The 20,635-nt window shown below is 37.0% G+C and overlaps 1 protein-coding gene across 13 annotated transcripts in view; it reads left to right on the top strand.

Moving 5' to 3' along the window:
• The window catches only part of LOC121728927 (GTPase-activating protein skywalker), a 111,458-nt gene that overhangs the window by 17,369 nt on the left and 73,454 nt on the right, over positions 1-20,635 (top strand). For all 13 annotated transcript variants that reach the window (XM_042117305.1, XM_042117333.1, XM_042117350.1 and 10 more), the window contains exon 3: positions 1,819-2,021. In XM_042117305.1, the coding sequence (XP_041973239.1) occupies positions 1,819-2,021 (203 nt within the window). The remainder of the gene's footprint in view (positions 1-1,818; positions 2,022-20,635) is intronic.

The raw sequence follows: 20,635 nt of genomic DNA, 5'->3' as shown, positions 1-20,635 counted from the left end.
TAGCTTACATGTAACTAAACATATTATTGTGGTTAGTATTTATTTTAGTTATATCTAGACAGATCCAATAAGTTTTTGCCGTAATTTTTTTTCCTAAATATTAGCTCTCCTAGACCCAAATTTGTTCCTTAGAACATTTTCAGTGCAATATTTCAATCGTTTGATCGATTCCAAGTTTTTTATATATATTATAACGAAAAATTTCACTAAAATAACATAAGCAGAAGTTATGTCAAGACATTTTATTTAGACATTGATTGCGCAGAACCGAAAACACGCATAATTCTTTGTATAGAAAGCATGGACATGGGTTCTCACAGACCGCGTCTGTGAGAACCCATGTCCATGCTTTCGAAATTCAAACCAAAATAACTTTGCAAACTTGCAGTCGGCGTCGAATTTTTTTGCTTCAGAATACATTTTTCGACTAAAACTGAAGCTACTAAGCGCCGCAAGATTGAAGCTTAAGGCCATCCCCTGGGTAAACGACCTTGACCATACATTTGCCGCGATGCCGATATCCTCCGCCAAAATCCTTTTTTTTACTAATCTTAGTTCAAAATTATAGACCTAAAAAATTCAATGTAGTTAATGAATTTGTCGATCTATTGGCATGTGTTTCAAATAACCATAATTTGTAAATACAAGGAGATGCTGAATGATATGCTTGAATTTAAATCTTAAATTAGTATTACTTTGGAAGCTGATATCATGAATATAAAAAACATAAAATAGGAAATTAATAACTATGAATGGAACGTTCATATTATATATTGAAAATTATTGCTGTATTTTATTATGATTTTGTAGCTTTCAAATTATGAGTTAATAAGGCTCTAAAAACGGTAAATTACGGCACCTTCGTAGGGGAAGCGTCTTAAGGGAAAGTAGGGTAGTTCTTGCAGGTATGAGCGGTCTGTGAGACCGCGCGTCCATAGTTAAAGGTTAAAAATATTTTTTAACTTATATAAGTTATCATATTTTAAAGCTGCAGTTAGATAACCTCCACCTTATCAGTTGTTGTAATACTTGTAAAGTGCGCGCCGTGGGCTTGTAAAGCCCTCTATGTATTTTATTTATAATATGTATATGGATCCTTGAAAACAATTCAAATTTATGCCCGAACTGAGAACTCCAAGTGCTCATGTAATTGCGATGCATTAAATTTCAGGAAATAGCTTTCAGGAGTATAACCAAAAGCTATTCCAATAAATAAATAATGACGCACTCGCTCAGAGCCGGCGGTAATTTTAAATGAAGTAAACAACAATCGGAACTACCTACAGAAATTACAATTGTTATAATTGTTGCATGACTCCCGCGCCGAGCACTTTGGCGGGCCTCCAACACTGCGCCCGCCCGGTATTTAGCGGATAATATTTATATTTTATATGTACAAACATGGCTTATTTATATTCCTTAAATACGAGGCAATTGCTTAGAAACCTCCGCGCAAAATCTAAAATTAATTTCCTCCGGGTCGTATTTATATCGGCGGCGCGGGCGGCCGACCGCCGGCGATATTTTCCTCGGAAAACTGGCGGGCGGATCTTATCGACCTCCTCGGTCGCCGGGCGGTCAGATAAACAATGGATGTGTGACAGCCGCGGGGCGCTATCGCATTTTCCGGAGGCTGGCGCGCTCGGCGCGGCCGGCCGGCAGTGCCGCAGGCGCGCGCGCACCGAAAGCATGTGCTCCGCGCCCCCGCCGCGATGTACATAGACCCGGCCGCGTTCCGCGCGCAGAGCGCCGAATCCCTCGCCTCGGCCGAGGCCGCGCGCGTTTGGACCCAGTGCTTACCCACCCCGTTATTCGCAGGCAAGAAGGCGCCGCTCAAGACCTTCGAGGAGCTCCAGCCGCTGCTGCAGCAGGGCCGCAAGCGCGAGCTCAAGCTCATCATCCGCGAGAACTCGTGGCCGATCAACAGCCAGATTCGCGCGGCGCTGTGGCCGGCTCTGTGCCGCCAGCACCAGCACGGCAAGTCCATGCTCGACGGCTTCTACTGGGACATGGTCACGCAGGTCAGTCGCCTCGTTATGTAACCGTACCGCGCTCGCTCTGCGCGAATATTTTCTTTCGCCGGCTCTTATCTGCCGACGGTGTGCTCCTAATATATCCAAGGTCGGATGTATTTACTTTGTTTAACGACGCCCGAATATTTGTGATGTACGAACGCCGAGATAACGAGATATTGCGAAGGTCGCGCTCACATTTACATTGAATACGAGCGGGGTTGATCGTGCGCTCGCCGCTCGCTCGCCCACGTGGGAGTTGGGACACGTCCTCATAAAACAGCGCTAACGATCGCAGCCCGCAGGTGTAGCTGCCCCGGTCCGCGGTGTCCATAATTTGTCAAAACGACGCTTCGGCGCTACTATTGATGCACTGAAAACTAATTTGCAATTTTTGAAGGAGTATTTAAGTCGAAACGTCGGAAATGAGGAAAATTTATTTCAGTTCAGAATAAATTTGCATGTTAATTACGTAGTATCATTAGCGCACCTCGTAAAGACGCCGGCTGCCGCAAAGTGTAGAGAGTTTGAGCGTAAGGCGGAGCTCTTGAGTCCTTGCGTTCGACATCAACGTGCGCGCGGGCCGCGGGTCGCGGACCGCGGGCGCCGCGCCGCCTGCATCGTAATTAGCGGCCGAGACAATGTCATATACCCAGCTGCGAATAAAAAACTAGTTTCACGTACTGCTCGATATTATGACTCATTATCGCTATAAGTTTACTCGGTTATCTATTGCCTCAATATAGTGAAAATTGCCTCAGACTTCAGAGTACTTTTTCACCGTGACAGGCGAATTTTGTCTTCTCGGTATCATAATATGAATCATCCTGTGCAAACCTCATACTGGTAGAAGAGGGCGATAGTAGAACTGTGATAAGCTTACCAAGCTTTGCGATATTGTGGCTTTGTTAGTTAAGTTCAGAATCTAGATTTTGCAGATTAGACTCAAAATATACCTATCTTAAATCAACTTTTAGAAATGTTCTAAATAAAAACGGTAGGTCTATAACAAACAGCGCAGGCTTTTATCTCGCTTCCGATGTAGGTACGTATTAGGTAGAGTTATGAGTATAGAGTACGGTATATCATATATTGTGTACAAGTAATAAGTATAGACGGACACCACGCCCAGCAGTTAGACAATAAAAGTGCCCCATGCAAAGAAAATAATTCAATAGCAAATGCTTATCAGGCATCAGCGCCTACAATAAAACCTCATTGCTCGTTTGTAATGCTGCTGGTGGTTCGATAGGGATCTTCGCGTATCATGGTCCATGAATCACAATTCACGGGCAACCATCATCATCTCACATCCGTCCCCGGTCACGTGCAAAATGATAATATTCTAAATTTGGCGACGGAAACCAAAATTTTGGGTATTTCCTTTAACGCTCTGTATACATGCATTTTAACCATCATTGTCTAAACTCTTAAGTATTTCAAATCGATTTCATGCTTTTAACCTTTAAAAAAACTCTGCCAAATAAAGTATCGCGAATTATAATGCTTAGTATCCAAGTCAGATTACATATACAATATAGTTACATATATCTGGATCGCCTTCCATCATAGATCTGTTGGACTTTATAATTTTAACCAGCCATTGATCTTGTACATCTCGTTTTTTGGCAACATCTCTTGTTATGATGAAAAAATTTAGATCGTAAAACGCAATGCGGTATTTTAGTAGTTTATGAAACAATCGACGCGGGTTTTATATTTGTTTAGTTTATCAATCCGAGCCCCGAGATCTGGCAACGCATCAACAGCTCGCCTTCGCTCCAGATTCTATACAGCTAGATGTTCAATACATTTTCAGTTTCATAATTACATCGATAGTTTTGTAATATTGTAGCTAACTTTGTATTCGTCTTTTGAGTTCCGTTTGTTTTAGCGCATTGAGTTATCGAAGGAACAACTCATTGTTAGCCAAGGTTGACTGTTGAGTTTTGACATAAAGGGAGAGAATTACGTAGGTCCGTCATCTGCCTAAGAATCAATTTCTTCGACGGTACATATCAATAGAGAAACGTCCGTTTCGAGTACCTACCTGCAAATCAACTGTTCTGATCATTATAGCTTCCTTTCAGTTGTTTAAACTTGACTGCTATAATAATTTGGCTCCTTTTCAGATATTTAAATTGAAATGTGATCATGAAGAATAATATTTTCATTACCTTTAACTCAATTGCTGTAATCATTATTATGTTATGTCTTACATTTTTGAGCCTGTTAATGTAAGTCAGTAAGCGCGAAAAAGCGTTTAATCCTATTTAACACGATAGTTTACAAAACAGAGCACAAACCTTTAATCTTTTGTTAGGTCATCCCACGTGTATCCAACGTGCCTCTATCCTTATCAACAAATAGTTGTAATTAATCGTTTGCGTTAATTGCCCAAGTCGTTACTTATCAGGTTACCTCGAAAATTCTTGCCTTTGAGTAAGACGCGAAATTTTAAACAATTCAAAAGCACACAACATATTTTGGAAATCTATTCAAGGCTTAATATCTATATATTAATACGCAAGCGAAAAACTTTGTATCCCTTTTGACGAAAAATGCGGAAACGTAGGTGAATTTTGCACAGTTATAGTTTATATGGTGAAGGAGTGCATCGAGCTAATATTATTTTGAAATTATGCTTTTATCACACATTTTTTAACAAATAAAACATTACACACACTACAACACTCACACTCAAGAAGATGACAGATTTTTGAGTGACAAGCCTATACATACGAATTATACTCTTTTATTTATGGTTGAAGTCTGTTGACAACAAGTTGACAAATTAAAAATGGATCGTAGTTTTGTTTATTGAATCTTATATGACTATGCTTACACGGCCAGTCTGAGATCTCAGATCAGTTGAGTCCCAAAGACGAGAGTTGAAAAAAATATGATAGTCAATATCTTTTTACAAATTAAACGTAGTAGTCCTAATGTCGTTGAAACTAAGGTCGAAATAACCAAAACGCGACATTCGAAGTAATAATTAAAAAAAAAACAAGCAAGTGCGAGTTGGACTCGCCCATGAAGGATTCCGCAGCAGCAATAAGGTTTAAATTATTTTTTGTTGGTTTAAGGTTTACCATTTATGACTTATAAAAAAACTACTTGCTAGATCTCGTTCAAACCTATTTTATTTGGTAGTTTTTATAGTAGGTAATGTATCATCATATATTTTTTAGACTTATCATTTACTACTTACTAGTACTTACTATATACTTTAGAAGTTAGAGGGGGGACACACACAGACATTACGCATCTATAAGGGTTCCGTTTTTATGCCATTTGGCTACGGAACCCTAAAAAACGCTGCATAGTTTTTTAGAATTTTTAGGGACATATTATTTACTTATTAACTCTAACTTTTGGCCAAAACACCCGCGGACTTTGTCATAGTATTTTAACATTTTTAACGTGCATACACGAATTGTTTAATTTTACACTCAAATATTTGTCATCAAATAACGTGGTTAATGTTTTTCTCATACGAAACAAATATGCGTTTATAAATGTGACGATTTCGTGAACTGGTTCTTTAAACGATAACAATTTTATGTGTTTTGGAACTCCGAAAATAACGCTGACTATTAAAATAGTATAAAACTGTTTTGTTTAATTCCTATTGATGTTTGGCTTCTAATACATTTGTTTTCGTATTCGTTTATCAATTAATCCGCCGTTCAATTAAGGCCAGTATAATGGGTCGTTGTAGAGTAAAATTGGCGACTGCTTTGTTTTATAGCTGCTACTAAGGCTCGTATTAATAAACCGCTCCTACGGCTGAGATTATGCTCAAGATTATTCTTAGGATACTGTTTTAAATTCTAAAGTACCTACTTATGTGTAGCGTATTAATTTAGTGCGAACGTGTTAATGAGCATAAATCTGAACCGGTGCTGACAAACTGTTACTCAAGAGGTTGTTTCTTGAGTGTGGTCAAATCTTAACATAAGTGGTGGCCAATGCTGCTAATATCAAACTTATAATAATTTAAGACCATCTAAAGACTAACTGCCGCACTTTGAGTATTTATTACTTAACTGCAATTAAATGAAGATTTTGACATAATACTCCATAGACCATAGGCGTCCATTACACGGTAGGTTTTGCTGTCAGTTTTACCACAGTCATGGCTGTAACTGATGGATAAACCGTCTAACGGCCGTTCCCAATATTTGATCTATCTCTGGTTTTGCCCTACTAGAGATAGGAATAGCTCACAATTGACATAAAATATATCTCTAATGTCTAATTCTAAGCTATTCCTATCTCTAGTAGGGCAAAACCAGAGATAGATCAAATATTGGGAACGGCCGTTAGAGAGTGACTGACGGTTGCATGAAGTTGATTGACGAAAATCTTGATATCTTGATTTTTGCTTCATGCAACCATCACTCATCAGTCACGAATTTTGAGTGAGTGTTGTCACATCTGACAAAATTGGTAAAAAATTTGAAGCGTATACCTTTGAAAATTTTGGCTTGGCTTTGACTGACATTAAACTGAAGAAAATTGAGTGACCGTCTAATACCATTCGTCAGTCCATCAGTCACCATCAGTCAAACATAATTCATGATTGACGGAATTGACTGTCGCTTGCATGAGCGTGTAATGGATGCCATAGGGCATAGACCATACATTATCTGTCAAACTCTTCATTATTGAGTGCGGCAGTAAGAGTGAATCCGCCAAGAGCGGCTTATTAATACGTGCCTAGATGTCCATCGACCACTCAAATCCAGGACGTTATCACAGAACACCAGACACTGATAAGCCCCATGATAACAGATATAATTTCCCAATTCATTTTCCCGCGACTCATCGTTTTCCTCATTAGCGGAAAATTTTCTACTCCGAAAATATTTGTTGAGTCAAAAGCGGGCCACGTGGCTACGCAGTAGTGCCAACATTCCGGTGTTAGAGGCACATCTGTGCACATATACTTCGGTGAAAAGCGGATGAGCGTGATATCACTACTTTTACTTCCCATCATTATTTATATACGTAATTTCAAGTATTTCCGACTTATGACGTCGAAGGCCGCGGCTTTGTGCTGTTGAAATAATTTGGTGTACAATAATTATTGTATAATATGAATTGTTTCGTAGAGTTGAATATACTTTTAAGTGGCAATTGCATTTTGAAAATTGGTCACTGCTTGCTTTGTTCGTGTACATCTTTACCTTGTATAATATTAAGTATCTTATTAGGTTAAAAAGAAACTTTCTTAATTTTCTGTTTCTTTAGAACTCGTGGCCTAAAGACAGTTTACTAGTGTCAATAATGTTTATTATGATCGTACACTGTAGACTGTAGAGTATAGTATGGTAGAGTATAGAAACGATAAATTTCCTTCTATATTTTTTCTTTCTATCTGCTAACACATTGTATTGTGTAAAATTCACTTGAAGGCGGCCTTAATGAAATTGTTAACAAAATGGCCGCACAATAATGCAATATCGCCACGCTTTTGATATGACAGCACCGGAGTGACATATGCCGCAGAGTCTGTGGGTTGGTGCGGTGCCAACGACTGCCGCACCTTGACCTAGGCGCACGCCGAGGGGATAGTGGGGGCAGGGGTGAGGGGGGCTCCCCCCGCCGCGCGACTCAAGGTGCACGCGCACACGGCAAATGTCACGTGCTACTGAGCGCATTTTTTCAGTAACCGATAGAATGTTCGAGACAGGTGTGCCATATGCGGCTCGCTCGCATGTGGGTTAGCGATTACGGATCACTGGTTGTTACTTGTAAATAAAGTGAAGCCTTGCGAGTTGCGCAGGTTTCTTTGTTATTTTCTTAAGATGTTGATGCATATCATTAATATTGGAGGTATTAATGTATGAAGTATCATTTCGTAAAAACTATTAATGCAGTCACTAAAAATGCCAGGTGAGAACAAATTATGCATCTATAGGTATAGATAGATGCCAAAAGTATATCCCACCAAAACATTAAATGTAAAAAGGAGCCAAGCAAAATATTGCATAGCCATGCAATATATCTATCGTAAAAAGTTTTCAGATCACATTCAAGCCAAGCTTTCAACTTATTTTGTAATTTAAATCAACATTCAGTGAATTTATTAATAGTTTTCTTTATTTTATAATTATTATAGTGGCTCAACAATGAGCACAAGAAAAACAAATACAAAATTTCATATTTGGGGTAGTTCATACTTACGCAAACGGCAAGCGTAATGTGTTTTTTAGTATGTAACAATGCATGTGGATGATGGTACCCAATAAATCCAATCAGTCGCTGATTATTTCTCTAGTGCTCATTGCCAAGCCACTATAATAATTATAAAATCAAGAAAACTATTGATAAATTCACTGAATGTTGATTTAAATTACAAAATAAGTTGAAGGCTTGGCTTGAATGTGATCTGAAAACTTTTTACGATAGATGTATTGCATGGCTATGCAATATTTTGCTTGGCTCCTTTTTACATTTAATGTTTTGGTGGGATTTCATTTCTTTTTTTAAGGTTTCTTTTCTTTTCAGGTCACGTTAAAACTTTTCTGTAGTTAGCTTAGCACCCATTCTCTATCTCTAGGTATATATTCTAGGTCGTAAAATTAATTGATAATAACAGGTAGGTGCTTCTACAAAGTACAAATTCTATGACGATAGCCCAACAACTTTTGAACTTTCAGGAGGTTATTCGTGCACCGATGTTACTTTCAATTGAGTATTAAGACCTATCCCGGATTTTTTTAAACCATAATAATTATACTCCGCAAACAAGCGATACCGCGATATAAAGGGAGTGCTACACCATCTATCGAGCGAGTATGGACTATGGTGTGTACATCGTAATTCGCAGTTTTGATTTCATTTATATTTTAATCGAATTTAACTATCATAGTTTAATTGTTTGTTAACACTATTTTTCCTTTTGTACGTACAATAATTATTATGAAGTCGAAACTCATTTTTAATGTTCTTGCAAAGCCACAAACGTAAAAATCTTTTTTTTCATTTAATAAAGTTATATTATACTTTTCAGTTTTTAGGTTTCCTTGCCCCAAAGGATGAAAACGAGAGCCTATTCCTTATGAGTCTAGACTTCGCTGTCTGTCTGTCGTCCGTCCGTGTGTCACGAGGCTAGATCTCGAGAACCGCAATAATTATGTACTTTTGTTGTCGCTATAAAATAGTTCAACTAAAATAAAATAAATGATTAATCGGGGGTCTCATACAACAAACACGTTTTTTGCCCTTTTTTGCTCTAAATCCATAATGGTAAACGTAAGGTTTTTGAAAATTTCAGAAAATAATTGTATTTCAACTTTAATAATAAGTAATAAAAAGTACATAAACTAATAAAAAGTACATTTACGGTACGGAACCCTATGTACGCCAGTCCGACTCGCACTTGGCCAGTTTCATAATTTTTCCTTTCATTGTGGATAACGACCTACCTTGTTGCCAAATTTCAAGGTTCTACGTCTGCTAGAAGTACCTTAGAATTTTGATGATCTGTCAGTCAGTGAGTGACAAAATGAAGTAACTTTGATCACTTTATGTAATTTGGAGGTTAAGCTAGTTTTAATACTTGCTCCTAGTCACCGAAATTCTAAATCCCTAGCTTTGTTAACATCGAAGATAAAGGGGGTGTGAAAAAGCCGCGAACCGCTTCGAGAAAAGTATGCTACGGCCGTGCCTTTGCTAAAAAGCTTGGCTGGAGCACTGCCGTGCTCCGAGATTTTCTCTACAAAGCTCTCGCGATGTAACTGTTTAGATGAAAAGTGTAAGGTGCAAAATAAATGTAAGCGTAGGTCATGCGAAAAACAATGTTGTTATGTTTACAAAGAACAATCTTTTAATTCCCTCGTTATTTGCTTCCGGGTCTGAGCATAAAGTAAACAACGTTACAAGCCAAATTAAATACACATACAAAATAATTCATTATCAACAGATGCATAACAATGGGACGTAATATTGGCATTTGGCACCTTTTGTTCCCACTGTCAGTAATCCTTCATCGATTCATTTTGGGCTGGCAAATTTTATCGAAGTCGATCGTGCCAAAAGAAGAAGGAGACCGAAAAACAATATGGCGCCCGCAAACATGACCTACAACAATACACGTTAATTTTAATGCAAAATATTTATCAGTTTATCACACGACGAGCTAAGTCACGTTTTCCCGAGATGCGTTATAGACTTCGATGTTCAAGGATATTTTCTTGCATTTATACATTTTTTTTTACTTTTGTATGGGGAAACTCGTGACGCTCGGGCCCTTGCCCATACAAAAGTGAAAAAATTTTTTCGTCTTTCAGCGCTGCTACTTTCACAGTGGACTCTCTACAAGGAACACGTACACTCCCTAAAGTATTATCACTTATTTTTGTTACACACTGTATATTGATCCAATTATGTGTATAAATATAAAAACTACTGTAAATAAAATGCAAGTCATTTTAACCGACTTCCAAAAAGGAGGAGGTTAAATGTTCAGCTGTGGATATATATATTTTTTTGTTCTATTGACGTATATAAACCGTGCAAAGGTTATAAGTTTAATTCTGTGTATTAAAATTGCCGTAGCCGATTTCGGTTTGCTTTTAGTCAACCTTTCTCATTTAGTGTTTCTCAATACGTGCTGAATGTTAATGAATAACTTGCGTCATATTTGTTTACTGTTGAGCGAGTCCAATGCCGTCGGTGGTCGAGCCTCAGTAATCGGATCAGACGTACTGGCCATAGTACTGGCTACGAAGCCTGAGCTATTAAGGTGACGCCTTGATAATTTGGCTGCAGCGATATCGATTTTTCTCAGCAATGACTAAAGCTAAGAAATTAAAGTTTATTGTCAGTATTCATCATGTCTTTATCTTTGAATTACCCATAGCATAATACGATTGGTCAACTTTTATAACACAGAATAATTAAACAAAAAGATCTCTATAAAACAGGGATTCTAATTTATGTTCGGCTGTGGATATATATATATATATATATATATATATATATATAAGTGTGTAACAAAAATAAGTGATAATACTTTAGGGTGTGTACGTGTTCCTTGTAGAGAGTTCACTGTGAAAGTAGCAGCGCTGAAAGACGAATTTTTTTTTTCACTTTTGTATGGGCAAGGGTCCGAGCGTCACGAGTTTCCCCATACAAAAGTGAAAAAAATTTTTGGTCTTTCAGCGCCGCTACTTTCACAGTGAACTCTCTACAAGGAACACGTACACACCCTAAAGTATTATCACTTGTTTTTGTTACACCCTGTATATATATATATATATTTTTTTTTGTATGTATCAACGATTACTCCAACTTGGTCCCATTTTCACAAAGGTGGTGATCTGATGATGGGATCCATGATTAATCGAGGGAACTCCTCAAAATTTATATGGAAACATATATGGTGATTTTGCTTTTATAAGAAGTATCCTACGCATATGCTACCAAAACGCAAGATTTTGCGTTTTGGTAGCATATGGTTCCGAAGGTGGTTCTATGGTTCCGAAGACACTAAGAGAACTCCGGATTCCTTATAGATCAAGTTTGGGGGTTTAAGCATTGTTTTAATAACTAAAAGCATATGCTACTATGCAAATTACATTAATCATCATCATCATCATTACCACGTCAGGGTCACATGGTTGTAAATGGATACAATATGCCCCCACAACACCATAATTATATATCATCACGTTATGTCCTTATTATTATTGGTACTTTAGCGATTTTAATAGATAGCTGAATCTTCTCAGTTCTCTGACAGAATATTTGAAACTTTTGGAACTGGCACCGACTTCAAAATCATGAAGATTGAGTACAGAAATAGTTGAGGTTAAGCCGAATTCGGAAAAAGGCACTATTAGATAGGAAAAAATATTTAATACTTTTTAGTTCATATTATAAGGAAAATATTTAATACTTTTTAGTTCATATTATAAGGATGTTATTGTTTTTACCTTGGAAGTCGGTTTTAATTTTTTGTTAAAAATAACAATTAAATTACGCGACAAAAACCATTTTGTCGCTCACGCCCTTTACATTTCTTGTTTTCGCCCGGCCGGCCGGGCCGGCCTCAAAGGAGACAAGCGATCTAAAACATATCCAAAACGATTTTTTACTTTAACGCGGCGTCAACTTAAAATAATAACTTAGGCATTTCTTTAAAAAAAGTATGAACTACCCTTTGTCACTCCTACGACCAAAATGGATCCGAGAACCTCTCACGCTCAAATACTATAAGCCTCTACAGTCTACAGTGTCCTAATTAAGAAATACTAGAGATCGCTCCTAATCCAGTCGACTTATAATAATCCATTGGCTCTACAATAATTAGCAATACGGAGTTGAATTCATCAATGGCTTGTGGACTTCGAACTACAGCCAAAGTGCTGGGTAAAACCAAAGTAAACAATTATTATCACTTTTAAAATAACGAATATGTATGATTTTGTATATTCGCTATTTAAAGATTAAATTTTTAAGTATGATGTTTCCAAAGAGACTCGTCATCTTTAAAATGGTCATGGCTGCTAGATAAAGGCAAATGAATAAAAGGCATTTGGTTTTTTTTAATCAAGGTTTTAGATAAAAAATGTTATAGCGATAATGATGAGCTTAAATTTTGCTGTAAAGACTATTGACTAACATAGGAAAAACGCGCCGTGGCCGCGAGCCAAACTCGAAATAGACCACTCAGCTACAACACCTATAGTCATGTGCCTTCGTACATAGGTGCAAACTCATATCTCACCTTAAAATTTATGGCAAGAAATAACGGTCAGGATACTGGCATAGAGGAGCTCAGAGCTATTAACGACCAGTTACTTATGTTATTTATAAATTATAATAATATAATTATATTTTCGCTCTATAATAATAATTGTAATATAGACGTTAGCGTTACCTATTTTTACAAAATCGTCAAAAAGACTGCACATAAATATTTAAAAATAGATGTAGTTGCCGGCTTTGTAGAGCTTCATCTCTATCTCTACCAGCATGAGAAGACCTACAGTGAAACTATTTCCCAGAAGTTAGAACTCTGTGTGCAGCTTTTGCCTGGTTCTTTAAACATGTTTATTTTATTTGCAGTTGCTATTTAAAATCGATTAACTTTATAACTGTTTTGTTAAATGTTTGTTTACGTACGAAATATAAATATATACGACCAATATGATAATATGTAAATGGAGCGTGTCTGACTCATTAACACAACAATACTCGATAATCATGATGTTTGTGTCGTGCAAAAATTGTATAAACGCTGTATGCTAATAGCGCGAAATGGATTCGCATATTTGTACATCGTTTGTGACTTAAAACCTCCAGTTGAAGTCCAGGTGGACTAGTTATGGCTTAATTTATAACGCGCAAACCGCGCGTTCGGGCGGGCGTTTGACGGCGTCAACGCGAGATCACAAGCAAATAGCTATGTCCACACTATGCGCTTTCGTCTTCAATTTTCGTCATCTTCTTTCATTCAACTTTCGTTTTGGCGCATTCAATAATTGAATGCGTCAACGAACGCAACGCCAACATTGTCATTTTTGTTTTTTGGATATGGTCAGAGCCTCACGTTCGCTGTTGACTGCGCTATAACGCATGCCCTTGAGGAACAGAGAAAGGCACAGTGTGGACAAAGCTATTGTATCATGTATGTAAGTAACATCCCGACCGCGCCGTTATATTTTAAATGAATCGTTACATATTGCTTGTGATTTCGCGGTGTAGCGACTAAGCAGCTCGTTCGCGCGCACATTAATCCAGCCTGAACTATAAAATGGTTGGCGATCATTAGGGGAGGCCTACTTTCAGCAGTGAGCGGCAATAGGCTGATGATGATTATGAAATGATAAAAGCATCGCAAACAACTAACAAGCTATCGTGTCTCGCGAAAAGCTTGAAACTGTAGGCAAGGGAACTATAATAGCCGAGAAATGTAAATTTTAATTTAGTACCCGAGTAATTGTTGTTTTTCAACCTGCTAGACCTCATTCCAACTTGGTGGTCTCTCATTATAAACTTACTACATGCTAGAGCAAAAATATTAGATTTAATTATCTGCTACAGTAGAAACTGTTGCTTATGGAATTGTTATATATAAAAGCGCAAGTTCTAAGTGCTTAAGTATTACTAAAGAATGTACAAAAACATTTCTTCAGAATGCGTGTTATCAATCCGCAGGAAAGCGCATCTAAAATCTGCGCAACATATTGCATAATTTTGGCGCATGAAGTTATTGTCAGCGTAATACGGTTAAGTGGACTTGATATCATTAGCTCGCGTGCGGATAACGTCCACAGTGCGCAGTTCCCGCCCACGGCCTGCAGCCTGATGTATTGTATCGCAATCATCATCTAACGCGTCAATGGTATCACGAGTTCTAGAAATTTTATCATCACTTGTAGAACTCTTATCATCGCTGTCCCCACGGGTTGACCAAGGGTATTTTGTAATCATCATACTCTACGTAACGTATGTTAGTGACCGTGTGTTCTAGAAATCTTATCATTTTGAATATTTCTACCAGGCCATAGCTATTGCGAAGATATTGTAACTATTTTGTTATTATAATTCCTTTTAATCGAGATTCTTTAATTTGAGGAATATTAGACAAATTCAGAGTTCCTACTGACTGCGACTCAACTGACCTCTTCACGTGTTTATAAAATTTAAATTCAATTTTTCACTTAACATGTAGGTACCAGCTGCAATGAGGCTAAATAATTGGGAAATATTACAGTCGATATAATATTTAAATCTGAACTCCACGGAGGTAATAGTTGAAGGCTGGTCAATACTACTGTCGCATCAATAATGAACATTGATAATTTAAATATAGTGATATATTGGTGTCATTATTACACGATGAATCATCACTTGGTTGCTCTATCGGCTTGCACTAGGTACAAGATCTTCTTTTATACAAATTGCATTGGACGCATGTCACCTAGCTGGATGAACTTCTTTAAAATATCTATACATCTTAGTTCTTCCATTTACAATTTTTATTTATCAATACGTTGTATAGTAAATGTATCTTATATATAAAAATGGATTTTCAAATGTGTTAGTCGCGCTAAAACTTGAAAACGGCTGAATGAATTGGGCTGATTTTAGTCTTAAAATATTCGTAGAAGTTCAGGGAAGGTTTTAAAGTGACACGAAGTTCACCGGGACAGCTAGTTTTTTTATAAAAATTGCAATCAAAATGATGCCTTTACTTATCGGCGTGCGCAATTGTAAATAAACAACAATTTAACTTTTTTCTCGTTCCGCACGAAGTAATCGTATACTTTTACCGAACACCCAGGCCAGTGTTCCAGTCCAGTGAGCTTGTCCTTGTGCGTCAGCTGATGACCTTGGCTTTGAAACCGGTTATGACTAAGCGCAGGAAGTCAGGAGATAGCCTAAGTTTCCTGCACTGGTGAGGTTTCGCGCTATATCACCTTGAAAACATAATTTCTTCCGGACAATCACTTAATCTTGGGATCGTTTGTCGGGTATCGATTTCATTACAGTCTGATAATTCTAAATAAATCCAACTCGTCAGAAGTAAATGCGTATTTCAACTTTTGGGAATTACGATGTAGACTCGAAGTCTCTCATTCCACGTACATTATAACTCATTGAAAAGTTGGTCCATAATATTATGTAAAACTACATACTTTGATGCCTAAACATTGTCTTATAACAGTATATTTTTCACACCAGTCTCAAGGAAAACGATGTCTAAGTCATGACGTTCAGGTACAAATTTATTTAAATCAGCCTCATTCGGGTGATTCACGCTGTAAACGCGGAATCAAATTATGATTGCCATAAAATTTGCATTCTTACATCATTGTTCAGAGAGCGTTGCTCCTAACGCCTCCGTGTTCGTCGCCTCACGAAATATGTTTTGTGCTCGCTTCCGGATCGATGGCATCTACAGATTTGTGGCATTGTGCACATACTTGAGCAGTTTAAACATGCTTCTATTGTGAACACTATTTCTCAATGATTTGTGACTGATGGCATCATATTGTGTAATGCGAATTTTAATAAGAGGTAAATTCTAAGTTTTCAAGACTCTACCTCATGTAAATATTTTTCTTTATGATGAAATGCGACAAAGTAACAATTACATCATGTTTTACATAGTGGGTATTTTACGCTATGTAACTTAATTAGAAGTTTAGAGATGGTTATTAAGTAACTCGTAAAAAATGATGAATTATGATAAGGTGGGTACAATTGTTAGTAACCACCTACTCAAACGGGGAAGGAGATATCGTATAGAAACCGTTGCAGCTAAGAAGACTAACAAGCTTAGAAAAAATCTTCCAACCGCAAAATATTAAAATGGTAACAAGTTAATAATGCAGTATTTCTAAGCGTGCATTAATATCGCAGAACGCATACGTCTTACTGAAGTCTAATTGAGTTTGCGGAATGCTATTCTGATTAATTATACCCATTAGTTTCGCCACATATGTACGTATGCCTATAACCGTAACGTCGAAACGTTTAGTGCATAGGGCGACTACGGTAGAATGTAGGTTTTCGCGTTAAGCAATAGACTGACCAAAAACTTTAGGTGAAGCAACCTCCGAATTCCTTCGTTTCTCAATTTTATCTCTGATGCTATCCGAGTGATTTCTTGTAATTGCAACCTTTTTCTCTGGCCATTCTTCTGAATCAGAATCATGGAAGGATCTCGGATGGGTCTTCCGCGTTGGAGGTTCGACGTGACCTTTACCGCTGGCCCTTGTCGCCCACGAGCCCGCTCGCTTCCTGCAGCGAAATGTCAAAGGATCGTTCCAGCCGCGCTGCATTTCATTTGGAAGTCATTTGGAATGACACATATTATATTTAAACGCATTATTAAGTATATGAAATTACGTTTGTATATTCATACAATGTTAATTATGACAATAATAGGAATAAATGTTATAATGTTATCTGGTTGTTCCATTGAGTAAAACAATTGCGGCGTCACTGATTGCGGAGTTTCACGGTCTCGGATTCTATGTTAATTGTATTCGTGTTATGTTTTATCCATTTTTAACCCCCGACAAAAAAGAGGGGTGTTATAAGTTTGATGTGTCTGTCTGTCGGTGTGTCTGTCTGTCTGTCTGTCTGTCTGTCTGTCTGTCTGTCTGTCTGTCTGTCTGTCTGTCTGTCTGTCTGTCTGTCTGTCTGTCTGTCTGTCTGTCTGTCTGTCTGTCTGTCCGTCTGTCTGTCTGTCTGTGGCATCGTAGCATCCAAACGGGTGGACCGATTTTGATCTAGTTTTTTTTGTTTGAAAGCTGACTTAATTGAGAGTGTTCTTAGCTATAATTCATCATCATCAGCCTGCTAAGTGCTGAAAAATCGCGGTTCATCTGGTTCGTGAAGGGCCGATTAGCAACTTGCAGTCGTTTGGTGGGCTTTATTGCATTCTAGTTCATAAATGTCACGCATTTATGAATATTTGCACATTAATGGAAAGTTGACCTGGTGCTGCAGCATCACCTGGTAATCAATAGGATACCCAGCTCCTCACCAACTAAGAGCAATGGTTTTGTGTTTGGGCTCATTTTAAATGCAACAGCTAGTAAGACGTAGATAAACAGTAAATTTTTGCATGCTGCTGCTGCAGCATCACCTGGATTCTATAGGAACCGAGCTCCATATGAACTCAAAGTGGAGGTTTCATGTTTGGACTCATATTGACGGCCTCATCCAAAAGGACATTCCTAGATGGTATTCATTGGGATATAATATTATGATCCTGTTCTATCAACAGAACATAATTATTCTGCACTATAACTAACACAAGTTTAAAAAGCATGAAATAAAATTAAATTAAGAAATTTAAAAAACCCCCGCCAAACAACTTTAAAAAGTAATGAAATAATATATTTTACTGACTTTAAGTTTAAATAATTTAGTCCATAATTGTTGTCAAGGTGTGTCGGGGGACCGCTAATGTAGATAGTTTAAGGGTCAGTTCACAGCGAACCAAATCGAGACAATCAGTGAAATGGCGATACAAAATCATAAAGTTAATATATACCTATTAGGTATATTAACTTTATGTACAAAATGAAAAATACACTGTTAGTGGTCCCCCGACACACCGTGACAACAATTATGGACTAAAATATCACTTTACACTTAGGAATTATTTAAACTTAAAGTCAGTAAAATATATTATTTCATTACTTTTTAAAGTTGTTTGGCGGGGGTTTTTTTAAATTTCTTAATTTAATTTTTTTACTTATTGTATACCTCTTTCCTGCGAGTAATTAGATATTTTTTACTTGTTGTTGGTCGGAGTAAAAATCAAAGTAATAAAATAATTATAAAAAAAAACATTTGCGGCATTACTAACTCCATCTTAAATATTGGTATCATTGTATTTGTAGGTATCATTATCAAATTTTACAAATTTGAAGTTCAACCTTCTCTACATTCAAAGGCGGTTTAATTTTATGTAGCTGATGAACGTGATCATGTTTTTGATCTTGTAAGAAGAGGTCAAAATGAGCAACCAGGAACCGACAATAAAAGTAAAAAAAAAAAAACTCATTGACATTAAACTCCATTGACTGTAAATAAGATAATATTTTATATCATCAAAATACAAATATAATACAATATCTAAATCAATTAAGAAGATATTCGGCGGGTCAACGACCCGAGAGGTCGCGACGTTATCTCATGCAATTAGTAGGATCTATTGTTTTGTTAATTTAATTATGCGTGTTATTGTCATTATCTCCGCGTTATAAGGTCAACACGCTCGGTTGGGTAATGTTGATACACTCTGGCCGTGTTCGTCGGCGTAATTTTTAGCGCATTCGCTGCAAAACCTAGTTATTGCGCATGTCCAAATCATGTCATGCCATGGCAACGACAACTGTTTACGACTTGACATTTAACCCAATTGCAATTTGTTGGTGGCGTTGCAATGAACAAACCAGTGGGAGAGCCATGCTTCGGCACGAATGGGCCGGCTCGACCGGAGAAATACCACGCTCTCACAGAAAACCGGCGTGAAACAGCGCTTGCGCTGTGTTTCACCGAGTGAGTGAGTTTACCGGAGGCCCAATCCCCTACCCTGTTCCCTTCCCTACCCTCCCCTATTCCCTTCCCATTCCTACCCTCCCCTGTTACCCTATTCCCTCTTAAAAGGCCGGCAACGCACCTGCATCTCTTCTGATGCTACGAGTGTCCATGGGTGACGGAAGTTGCTTTCCATCAGGTGACCCGTTTGCTCGTTTGCCCTCTTATTTCATAAAAAAAACTAATTTTTAAATTTTTCCAAGTGATCCATATCCATATTTTCCAAAATAAAATAATCAAACACTATCATAGTGTTAAATAAATTATTTGTGCGGCTGTTAGACCATTTAGGCTTATGTATTTATGTTTAGCTTTTATTATTTTAATCATGTATAAACAATTAAGACGTTGTTTACGACTTGACCAGCAACTTGTTATGGCGTTGCCATGACATCTTTTGGACATGCGCAATAAAAGGTTTGTCCAAAAATACGCCGACGAACACGGCCTCTGATTTTTAATCTCAAACAGTAAAATGACAGACGATTTTTTTGTCTCTTAATTAAATTAAAGTAAGAGACTTCACTTTTCTTTCTGCTGTTATAAATCAAACTCAACTGTAGGATTTATTTTTATTTAAGGTAGGTAAAATCACTAAATGGTATACACTTTAAGGAAAACATTTGAATGTAATAAAAATATATGTTTATGAAAATAAAAGATTGATAACTTCTTGTAAGTCTTCAGTAACTCTTACAAAATGAAACTATTATAATTATTATCTGATAAATCTTGATAAAAATTATTGATCTTTTTGTAAACTTAGTCATAAGACCTAATGGATGACATCACAATAAACGAACATTAATAGTAAACACCAATATGAACTAATAGTTGACATAGAACATTACATTTTACATTTTTCCTATTATTAGGTATTTATTTGCCGTTTTTTTTAAAGATTTCATTTACTCCATCATAGTAACTACATGCTTCAGAAATATTATCCACGTTGTCTCCAGATTCTATGCATTCTTCTTCCATGCTGGAACTATCTTTTCTCTTATTTTTATTTTTCATATTTTTTCCTAGCAAATTTATTTTCAGTCTTTAGTTTCCGTGCTTCTCTTGTCTCTTCTTTGTTTTCTCTGCTCTCCGTTTTTTTCTTTTTACTGCTAAAAAACTAAAGCAATAGATTGTTAGATCAGTACAAGGTCTAATATTAGACACCGTGTCCATTTTAGGTACAATAGTTCTAAGTTGTTGGTTTGTAAACAGGATTATAGTTTCAGGGGATAGTGATGATATTTGCAGTAGAATAAACTACAAAATAAATTTAGTATGTACCTATTGCAAAACTAAAAGATGAGATCCATGTCATCTATTAGTCATATTTTCAAGAATTAATTGTAGACAGGGTGTCTACAATTAATTCTTGAAAATATGTCTATATTTTATTATATTGTTAGGGAAAATGAATACCTAAAAAATAAAAAATAAACATTAATTACTAATTAGTGCACTCAACATGATCAATCCAATGAAATCAATAGAAATTAAAAAAAAATCAAATAAATGTATTCAAATCTTACGTGCAA

The sequence above is a fragment of the Aricia agestis genome, chromosome 1 (assembly GCF_905147365.1).
Source record: "Aricia agestis chromosome 1, ilAriAges1.1, whole genome shotgun sequence".
Taxonomy (NCBI): Eukaryota; Metazoa; Arthropoda; class Insecta; order Lepidoptera; family Lycaenidae; genus Aricia; species Aricia agestis.
Note: the sequence above shows the minus strand (reverse complement) of the source record. Positions and strands in the feature narration are given on the sequence as shown.